This window comes from Mytilus trossulus, chromosome 7 (genome assembly GCF_036588685.1).
Source record: "Mytilus trossulus isolate FHL-02 chromosome 7, PNRI_Mtr1.1.1.hap1, whole genome shotgun sequence".
Taxonomy (NCBI): Eukaryota; Metazoa; Mollusca; class Bivalvia; order Mytilida; family Mytilidae; genus Mytilus; species Mytilus trossulus.
The window spans coordinates 53,088,788-53,100,038 of NC_086379.1; the positions used below are offsets into that span (position 1 = coordinate 53,088,788).

The window sequence follows — 11,251 nt, forward strand, 5'->3', positions numbered from 1 at the left end:
TTTTGTTAGGTCAATCGAGGGAACCCCCTTTTAAGAGCTCTAGATCATCCACTGCTGAAAATCGGTTGTGAAAAATTGTCAGATTTTGTATAGATTATAGACATTATATAGACTATATATACATGTTTGTGATAGCAAGGATTTAACCAACATACGTCCTTGGTGGTAGACAGAAATCACGATATAATTTTAACATAAAATATGTGAATATAATTCTTTTTATGTGTTTTCAGAAATTATGTTAAAAAACAATGGGGACAAATGACGTACCCTTCTTTTTGCTTCAAATCAGAATCGGATAATGTTAACACATTACTTTATAAAAAAGCAATGTTAACTGAGGTATCTCACTCGTATAACAAAGTTGAAGAAAAAAAAACGATTGATGCAAAAATTTGTTGCATTTAAGTTTTTAAACAGTCGAGAAGAGACAGCAGGTGATTTGATTTAATATGATTTTTATCAAATTTTAAACTATCGTTATATTCTAATTAGCAAAACTTATAGGAATTTTGGTCCTCAATGCTCTTCAACTTCGTACTTTATTTGTCTTTTTAACTTTTTTGGAATCGAGCGTCACTGATGAGTCGTTTGTAGGCGAAACGCGCGTCGTGTGTATATACTAAATTTAGTCCTGGTATCTACAAGGAATTGTATATCTAAATACTAGTATACAATTCCTTGGTAGTTATGATGGGTTTATTTGATACGATTGATACGATCGTGCGTATATGCACGAAGCCAGAATAACTTGAAACAGTTGATTGAGTTGAATGAATGAATGAATTTTATTTGCAAAAGCATATAGAACATGCTATGCCAATACATAATATACACATAATGTGACAAAAGACTGGTAACAGAGAACAATACAATAATAACATATACATGTTGTAGCTAACCAATAATATCAGATCTAGCTTTCCATGCACTCTTTAAATTGTTACAGAGCTTAATTGTTAGAGATCTAGAATTAGCTTTCAACAAACAAGAAAGTTTAAAAATAGTAGGCCATGAACAATAAAAGCGTAACAAAAACAATATTCTAATTGCCCTATGTGCTGGACATACAAATACAAAATGAAATTTATTCTCAACACATTGCATATAACAATATACACAAAGACGCATTTCTCTTGGACAATGGTATATCAGAGAAGCGACCAACTTCAACATTAAGTATCAATATTCAATTCAATCAACTCAAAGAACAAAAGGATTGTTTAAAAAAATAAAGTAAGTGAATAACATCTGATAGTAACAATCCTACAACATTTGAATGATCCTACTAAAATCTTCAATATTGAATTAGATTGACAATAGAGATTTCTGTAAAAAGTCAATTCAATAGATTGTCGAATACTGACTAACCAAAATAAGACGACAAGACATTCAAGTAATTTATTCCGATTCATTGCTCAGTGCTCGGAGCACAAAAATCATGCTCGAAACATGAAATCCAGCAATTTGATTGGTTGATTTTCGAGTCTGGCTGAGTACAAAAATCATGCTCGAAAGTTTTCTGACCGTGAGGCCTGACCCTTTTAGTGAATTAGATCCATTTTTATAAATTGTGGAGTTTTGCGACAAAATAGGAAGCAAGGACGAACCCCTGTATAACAAACACTGAGAACTATCATTAGGTTGATAAACTGATACTAGTATGGGTATTTGTCAACTTTGAAATAACTCTCGTGTTAGGTAAATTTGTTTAGTTAAATGACTCAAACCTGTGTTACTTAAAATAACACGATAATATTATTGAATTAGTCATTTGGATATCTCTGATTTTTGTATATATTAGGATTTCATTGTAAATTTGGCTTAACGCACAGTTTAAACGGGATATGAACATAACGTTGTAAGTATACTAGTATATGTTAGTTTAAGCAACTTATATTAATCCCTTTCCACTTTGCGGGTGCGAGTGCTGCCTTGTAGCGGCATTAGCCTATATAATATGTTATATGTATATGATCTTTACTGATGATAATAATCGACTACACTTAGATCTAATTGGACCTGCTTGTTTGTGACAGTTCATGAAATTAAGTTTCTACAGTCAGTAAATTATAATTGAATTGTTAAAAAAATGCAGTAGTTGCATTTACGTGATAATGTACTTTCTCTTAGTATTAATAGATTCAGCGATCGCTACATTTAATATATCCAAGTGAACTTGAAACTTAAGATACTACCGACACAGATAAATCTGCTTCATATTTAGACCAAATGACTACTGATGGTAGGTTGAATACCAAAATTTATGACAAACGCGATGATTTTAATTATCCTATAGTCAACCAGCATATGGAGTATATGTGTCTCAATTGATACGTTACTCTAGAGCTAGCCCAAGTACGTTGATTTCCTTGAACGAGGAATACTGCTTTCTCAAAAGTTGCTAAGACAGTGCTATGAATCAATCAAATTAAGGTCATCATTCAAGAAATTTTACGGTCGCCATCATCAGCTGATTAACCATTATGACAAAAGTGTCTCATGTCCGATATTCTTCCTCAGTCATAATAACCTTCCATCATTACCGAACTGAACAAAGAAATAACACGACGGGTGTCGTATACGGTGCAGGAAATATCCTAGTCAGTTAGCGCGGAAGTTATTTAAAAAAATCAAGGACTGCATCATCATGGAGATGTTAAGTCAATCACTGTTAAACATTCTAAATACACAACACTTCATTTAAAATCTACAGCGCTACACTTTTGATATATTTACAGCAATATATTTTACATTTACTGAAATTTAAATTGTCAGCGCTTGACGTTATATCTGCAGCGGTGGAGTTTACATCTTCAGGGCTGGACTTAACATCTCTAGCACTTGACTTTGGATAAATTCAACAGCAGTGGACTTTATGTATATCTTCAGTACTTAACATTGAAAACCACAACCCTTTTCTCTGTTTTAAGACCAACAGAGCTCCGTAAATTGGCATGTCCTCTGCATCTCACTTTATTCTTATATCTAACGAAAATTTGAAAAACAATTTATTCCTATGCACGTGTTTTTTTCCAGAACGATACAAAAAGGTATGGCAAGAATCGTTTTCCTATTTCTGACGATGTTGACAATAGTGTTTGGTAACAGTACAGTAATTCTCAAAACTAAGCTGGGTAACATAAAAGGCATATCTTCCTCCTTCACATTTGATAACTATACAAGAAACTACAATGAATTTAGGAATATACCATTCGCAAAACCACCTGTTGGCGATCTTAGATTCCACCAGCCCGTCCCTTATGGCGGATGGAGTGATACTTATGATGCCACCCGTTTTGGACCATCTTGTATCCAATCAGTGAATGGTGTGGTGAATCAATACGTACCAAATACAAATACATCAGAAGATTGTTTAGTACTTAACATATATGTTCCTTCTGGATCTTCAGAGTCGAATGCAAAATCAGTTATTATATGGGTTCATGGAGGTGGATATTACCTTGGACAAGGAATGTTTTATGACGGCTCATATCTCAGTGGCATTGGTGATGTAATTGTAGTAACAATAAATTACAGATTGGGACCTTTTGGATTTTTCAGCACTATGGACGATGTGGCACTCGGAAATTATGGACTTTGGGACCAACAAATGGCGATTAAATGGGTGCATGACAATATTGAAAGTTTTGGAGGGAATCCAAATTCTATAACAATAGCTGGTCAATCTGCAGGTGGTTTTAGCGTTGCACTACAAGCTATCTATCCAGCAAATAAGGGACTGTTCCATCGGGTGATAGCACAGAGTGGCGCGAGTAACTCATTTATCACCATGTCTACCGCTGCTAGAAAAAGTGCAAAGCTACTTTCAGTGAAACTTCATTGCAATGAAAGTCTTACGCAAGAGACTCTAACATGTCTGAGAAATAAAACTGCCAAACAGATACTTGATGTCTTTAATACAATACCCACGAGTACATATAGCATTAATGGTTCCAAGAACGTGTATTTAGATCTTCCATTTGCCCCGGTTGTTGATGGAGTGTTTCTGAAACAATCACCACAAAATATTCTGTATGGTAAACCGTCACCGGAGCTTGAATTTTACAAATCATTAGATGTTATTTTTGGTGCCTGTGAATTAGAAGGGATAGCAATACCATATGGCATAAGGGAAATAGAAAACAGACTTTCCTTTAATGTTTCTGAGGGAATACCTTTCGATTATTTTCGAAATCATATTATACCAGTTGTTGTGGAGTTATATTTCAACAATAATTCAGCTTTGGCATCTGATATCTACAAACAGTTTTTATCTAGTATTTCTCCACAGGACCAAGCTGTAAATGTTGTGAATTTGTACAGTGATTTGTTCTTTTACTTCCCCGAGATAGTTAGTTTGAAATCTCATGCCAGTGGAAACCACAACATAAAACAGTACCTGTACAGTTTTAGGCCACGTACGATGTTCTCCGAACAGATGAGTGCCTTGTTTCCCTGGTACAAAGGCAATGGTCACGGAGCTGACCTGTATTTTCTCTTCCCATTCCGAGGACAAGAATCCAATATGACAACAGCAGACAGGATAGTTGGAACAATGCTTATGAAATATTGGAGTAATTTTGCTAAAACGGGGCAAGTTTATTTAAAAGTGTATTTATAATCAAGCAGCTGCCATAGAATTGGTGCTCAAATTAAAGATTCAAAACACATTCTTTTTATTTTATATGACTTCCGATTTAGCTAGTGACGAGTAAATTAAAAGCACCATTTAGTATATAATCAACTGAGAATCGTAATCGCTGTCAAATTAATATTTGATTTCTCTCGCCAATGAATTGTGCTTACTCGTACAAGTAGATCGTTTTGAACATGCATGCAATATTTTTCACTGGACGTTTACAAACCAACAATCAATCATTTCAATCAACTTATCGTACGTGTAGATATGCTTATACATGTAGTAACAATAAATTAATGCAATTTCAAGTATGAGACAGCAACCATTTGATTTTCTGGCAGAAAAGGGGCGGGGAGTGGGGGGCGGCCGGGGCTATTGATTTTTATTTTCTTTTAATTTTAGCAAAACATAAATTTTAGCATTACATAAAGATATATCATTGTGACAGCATTTCCCCAATATTCGAAAGGAAACTGTACACCTTATCAATGATAAAAGCTTGTCTCCGTTCTTTAAAAAAAAATCAACAGTCTAACGTTTAGATTATCTGCTTTTAAAATAAAATTATTTTCCAGGAATGTGAACGGACCTGGATTAGTGCACTGGCCAACGTATGATGAGACTACAAAGAAATATGCCTTGTTGGATATTAATACTGTCATCAATAGCAATTTGTATGGAAACAGAATTGAGTTCTGGTCGAAGATTATGAATTTGAACCAACCAGGACCAACAACGCCCTGTTCAAGACCAGAGTGTATCTTAGGACGAAAATAACTTGAATATAAACATGAAAATGATAAGAATATGTGTGTTTGATTTTATTTGAGGAATGCTGAAATTAAACTTCATACTATTGAGAAATATTTTTTTATTTTTTTCTCTCATTTTGAAGAGTTATCTCCCTTTCCAATGCTAATTTCCACAAGAGTGCACACGCTGAAATGTCTCGCCTTCTTTACTAATCATTGATATTATGTTGATAGTCCTAAGTATAAAGCTTCATTACAACTGTCACATCAACTTAACATTAACCAAGATAACTAAGAGATAACTAAGCAAAGACCAATGAACCATGAAAATGAGATCCATGTCAGATAAACCATGCCAGGCAGACATGTACAGCCAACAATGCTTCCATACAACAAATATAGTTGACCTATTACTTATAGTTTAATAAAAATAGACCAAAATACAAAAACTTAACACAGAGCAATGAACAGTGAAAATGAGGTCAAGGTCAAATAAAACCTGCACGACTGACATATAGATCATAAAATATTTCCATACACCAAATATAGCTGACCTATGTCATATAGTAAAGATAAAAAGACCAAAACTCAAAAACTTATCTATGACCACTGAACCATGAAAATGAGGTCAAGGTCAGATGACATTTGTCCGCTAGACATGTACACCTTACAATCATTCCATACAACAAATATAGTAGACCTATTGCATAAAGTATGAGAAAAACAGACAAAAACACAAAAACTTAACTATAACCACTGAACCATAAAAATGAGGTCAAGGTCAGATGACACCTGCCAGTTGGACATGTACACCTTATAGTCCTTCCATACACCAAATATCCTAGCCCTATTGCTTATAGTATCTGAGATATGGACTTGACTACCAAAACTTAACCTTGTTCACTGATCCATGAAATCAGGTCGAGGTCATGTGAAAACTGACGGGCATAAGGACCTTGCAAGGTACGCACATACCAAATATAGTTATCCTATTACTTATAATAAGAGAGAATTCAACATTACAAAAAATATTTACTTTTTTTTCAAGTGGTCACTGAACCATGAAAATGAGGTCAAGGACATTGGACATGTGACTGACGGAAACTTCGTAACATGAGGCATCTATATACAAAGTATGAAGCATCAAGGTCTTCCACCTTCTAAAATGTAAAGCTTTTTAGAAGTTAGCTAACGCCGCCGCCGCCAGATCACTATCCCTATGCCGAGCTTTCTTCAACAAAAGTTGCAGGCTCGACAATAAGAAAATAACAATGCAAAATTTGAGTTTTCCTCAAGTTAGATTTTATGGGACTTTTCTGTGTTTATATGGGGCTTAATGCTATAGATTAGAACTAAACATTTTCTGTGGTGTAGTGGTGAGTGCATCGGACTACTAACACAAAGGTTCCTGGTTCGATTCCCGTTCGGGATGAAAATTTCAGGAACTCAATTTTCGGCTCTCCCTTGACACCATTTGCGAGTATGGTCTTGAGGAAACGATGATAGTCCGTCGGAAGGGGACGATAAATGGCTGACCCGTGTTAAGAAAGAGCCATATCTCTTGCACGTTAAAGACACCCTTGTAGATAAAAAGAGTAGGCTAATGCCGCTACAAGGCAGCACTCGCACCCGCAAAGTGGAAAGGGGTTAATATAAGTTACAAAACTTGTTTCCCAATCCACTATAAATAAATATGTTTAAACTAAATAAATATGTTTAAACTAAACATTTTCTGTTGCAATTTAATAGTTCGAGGTTCAAACTTTTTAGTTAATTTGACTAGACTATAATCGTGAGACATATAATACAATCTAGAAAAAACACAATAATGGAAATTACCATTTTTTATATTTGTTATCTATCCATGTGTAGTATATGTATATCAAACCATCAGCAGCAGCCTTTTTCGTTCATGTATCTCAGTTGATACGCTTTCGTTGTTGATATTTTACAAATATAAAAGTTCTCCTATCCCAAAAACAGAGTAAAGAGGAAGAACGACGGAATCAAAATTTCGTTATTTTAAGAATCTTCATCACAAATTAATAGTGTTTTTTTTATTTACATGTCATGTGTCAAAGTCAAATACTGGTAACTTCCTTTAAAGGGTCGATGGAATGAACGAAAATATTGGTTAGAAAAATAGACAACTCCCACAATTATTTTATAAATGTGAGTTCAACCCAGTTGAACGTGCGCATATATATTCGTCCATCTAACATTCTCTCCATTCAGATCAGTACTTTTTTCGCTGCATGAAATTTTAATACTTGAAAGTCCAGCTACCGATATTAGAATAGAAGATAGCATTTTCTAGACTAAAACAAAGTATCGCAACCTTGTTTTTATGACATAAACTTTGAGAGTCAATCGGTTGATATTACAATATCGTTAATTTTTAAAAAGCTGATTATATAAGGTTGATCCACCTTAGTCACCAAGTTAATATTTGTCATCTTTCATAATTCTCAAAGGAAGGTTAAGTTGTGTTCTTTCATATGAACATTTCAAACAATCACATAACAGTTTTATTTTTCCTAGGTAGCCAGTTAAACTTTGGCATTGTATTTTGAAAATACCTCAAATCAGCTGCTTTCTATTCCCAATCCTATGGTGGCCGGTTATCCAATTTTGCATTTTTGATTATATGATTAATATCTTGTTTCAAAAATAATTAATTGGCAAACAACTTTCTCATGAGGGTCCCCACGAGGATCCACATTTCTGTAAACTTACCTCATCGTGAAGTATTTAAACATAATTCGTAAAGCAATAGTGGACACGCTGAAATGTCACACCTTCCGGCTTTACTAACCAACGATATTATGTTGATAGTCCTAAACATAAAGCTTAACTACAGCTACCACTTTAAATTAACATGATCCAAGAAAATGAGTTCAAGGTCAGATACAAAATTTTGAAACACATTTACACCTTACGATCATTCCATACACCAAAAATGCTTAAAATTTAGTTGACCTTTAGCACATCTAAGAAACAAACTTAACCAGGTAAATGAAATGAAGGTAAGACGAAGCTTGCCAAACAGACATGTACACCTTACAATCCTTACATGCTGTAAATATAGTTGACCTTTTGCATAGATCTAAGAAAGAACCAGGAAAAATTAAGATTGAACAATGACATATGAAAATGTGGTCATACACCTTCCAATCATATCATACAATTGATATAGTTGATCTATTGATACTATATTATAAAAACAGACCAAAAACCAATGAATTGCTTTACCAACTGGAGCTGGATATGACCGCAAAGGTCCAACCCTGAACAGTTGGGGCAAATATGGACACAATATTTGCGCTTGATACAGGTCTGAATTTGGATTGTAATTAAATATTTGACACATAAAAGGTTTCTGACACAAAATAACTGTGGTAAAATAGTTAGTTATATGGTATGAATTTATATTAATTTTTTTCTATTGTGTAATACACCCTGCAATTGCGAATTGATGCCCCTCAATGATTTTGTGCAATACACTAAGCTGTTGAAAATTGACCACCCCCCCCCCCCAAAAAAAAAATGCACCTAATTCCTAAAGGGTTTGAAACATAACCCCACAAAGCCAATCACAACCATCTCTTTCTGTAATGGAACCATGTGGTATAGTTTTAGCTGGAAAAAAGAAAAATTCTATTTGGGTCCCATTTTGACCCCCAATTTCTGAACTGTTATGACCACAACCCCAACCTTCCTTTTGTGGTTATAAAACTTGTGTTTAACTTTCATAGATTTCTATTCACATATTTATATATTTGTTCAGAAACCAAGTGTCTTAAAATGACGCTGTTGACGACAACAATGTGATTTGTGGTCGTATAAAAACTTTGAGCAATGAATCATAAAAATGAGTTCATTGTAAAATAAAACATGCCAGACTGATATGTGCATTGTAAATTCATTTCATACACCAAATATATAGTAGACCTATTGCATACAGTATGAGAAAAAACACACCAAAACACAAAAAAAAATAACTATAGCCCCTAAACCATGAACATTAGGTCAAGGTCTGATGACAACTGCCAGTTAGACATGTAAACATCACAATCATTTCATACACCAAATTAAGAAGACATATTGCTTATAGTATCTGACAAACAGACCATTTGAAGCCTCTATCAATGCAACCCTTGTATCATTTCAAAATTTATTACTTTTTTAAGAATTTGTATTTTCCTGTGTACCATTAATTGTTTGTGGATAGAGGAAAAGTTGTAATTATAATAATGAATAAGTTCTTCATTACTTTAATTTTAGTTGTGTAATGAAAAGCTTTTAGTTTAAGGTTACATTCTTTAAAGAAAACTATCCCTTTATAAACCGGTGTTATATAATGACGGTGATGACTGATGAATAAAACTTAATAGCTTACCTTCAATCATTCTGATTCAGATTTGCAAGGGGATTCAGTACTCTATTTTGGCTCTTAACCTTTGATTTTGCATCTGCACCAAAAACATCATTTGAATCAGTTCTGCTTTTAAGCCTTGGTCTATCAAAAAAATGGCATAAGCAAAACAAGCATCAAATACCAAGTTTTAAGTTGGAATATTTACTAAAGCTGCCTAGAGACTGCAACAGCACTTAATTCTAGATGAAGTGAGGTTCCAGATCTCTGATTATAATACTCATTCTAAAGTGTTAAAAAATAAGCAATCCTTTTTGTGTTTGAACAACACAATAGTCAAACCTCAGAATATTGGCAATCTACTGGACTGTAAAAAAGGACTGATATAGACTGTTTAATATTTTTTTCACTCTCTTCAGGAAACATGACTGAGCAAAATTAAAAGTACCGGTACTAAGAACTCTCAATGGGCCTAGTATTGACACAAGCAGTAGTAACAATGTTAAAATGATGCAGCAAAGTTGTTCTCAATCTCAGATAAAAACAACATTGGACTTTGGTATCAATCAAAACTTCAAATTACAAAGGAACAAACATTAGAATTGCTAAGGAATTTCTTTCAACCAGGTATAAACTATTACTTTCCCATAAAGAACAATGCCGGTAAGAAATGGCTTTTATACAGAAATTGGCTTAATCAGCATGGCAGGATTGTGTTCTCCCCTTCAAGTGCTGGCTACTGTTTGGATTTCAGAATCCAGACAAAAACTTACTTGAAAACTTAAAAACCATTTCTTGATTGTTTAAACTACAACTTGCTTAGTCATATTTTCGGAAGAGGTTTAGCGTTTTCATTTCTGACAAAATACAAATAAAACATTGCCAAAGTTAGCAGCTGAAAGCATTAAGAAATGCAACAAACTTGACTAACTAACAATCCTTGCCAGGTAGAAAATTGTCTGCATAATAAGTGCCAGTTGCTAATATGACCATACAAAAAGTGAGTTAACTTTGTGCAACAATGAGTAAGGAACCACACAATGATTTAGCACTGGTACACTAACACTCTATTTATACTTAGATGTTTATGTGATCATTGACACATTTGCTTGCAGACATCCAAGAAATATGAAGTTGGAATCAATTTTGATAATCATGTGTAACAACTTGTTTTGGAACTCTTTTCATGACCTTGATATTAATCTAATTTTTGCAACATTTTGAAAGTTATTATTGGTGATACTAAAAAAAAATGGATCAGCCTGTTTCAGATAATATAAGACTAGCATTCAGAGTTAGAAATGGTCAAGAAATTAGGAGGATTTTTTTACTAATGATTCTACAGAAAAAATTTGTGAATCAATTTTTTTTATAGAGCTTCAAGGAATATGATAACTGCTGGTCTGGTTTTCACAGGTTTGACTATAGAGAGAGAGAAGAAAAAAGGTTTGGCTGTACAATGAATTTCATTTATTTCAAAGG

At 33.9% G+C, this 11,251-nt stretch overlaps 1 protein-coding gene across 2 annotated transcripts; it reads left to right on the top strand.

Moving 5' to 3' along the window:
- The first annotated feature begins 1,747 nt into the window (after positions 1 to 1,747).
- On the top strand, positions 1,748 to 5,506 carry LOC134725290 (carboxylesterase 1D-like). 2 transcript variants are annotated; one of them, XM_063588983.1, is made up of 3 exons: positions 1,748 to 1,861; positions 3,040 to 4,614; positions 5,218 to 5,506. In XM_063588983.1, exons 1-3 carry the CDS (start codon positions 1,848 to 1,850, stop codon positions 5,417 to 5,419), a joined length of 1,791 nt encoding a protein of 596 aa, XP_063445053.1. In that variant the 5' UTR covers positions 1,748 to 1,847; the 3' UTR covers positions 5,420 to 5,506. The 2 variants fall into 2 exon arrangements, with proteins under 2 accessions (XP_063445053.1, XP_063445055.1); XM_063588985.1 differs by having other exon boundaries at positions 3,040 to 4,596.
- The last annotated feature ends 5,745 nt before the right edge of the window (positions 5,507 to 11,251 follow it).

Excerpts from the sequence above, each read along its gene's own strand:
- LOC134725290 (XM_063588983.1), top strand. Across the intron at positions 4,615-5,217 it reads GGGCAAGTTTATTTAAAAGT|GAATGTGAACGGACCTGGAT; the intron begins GTATTTATAATC and ends ATTATTTTCCAG.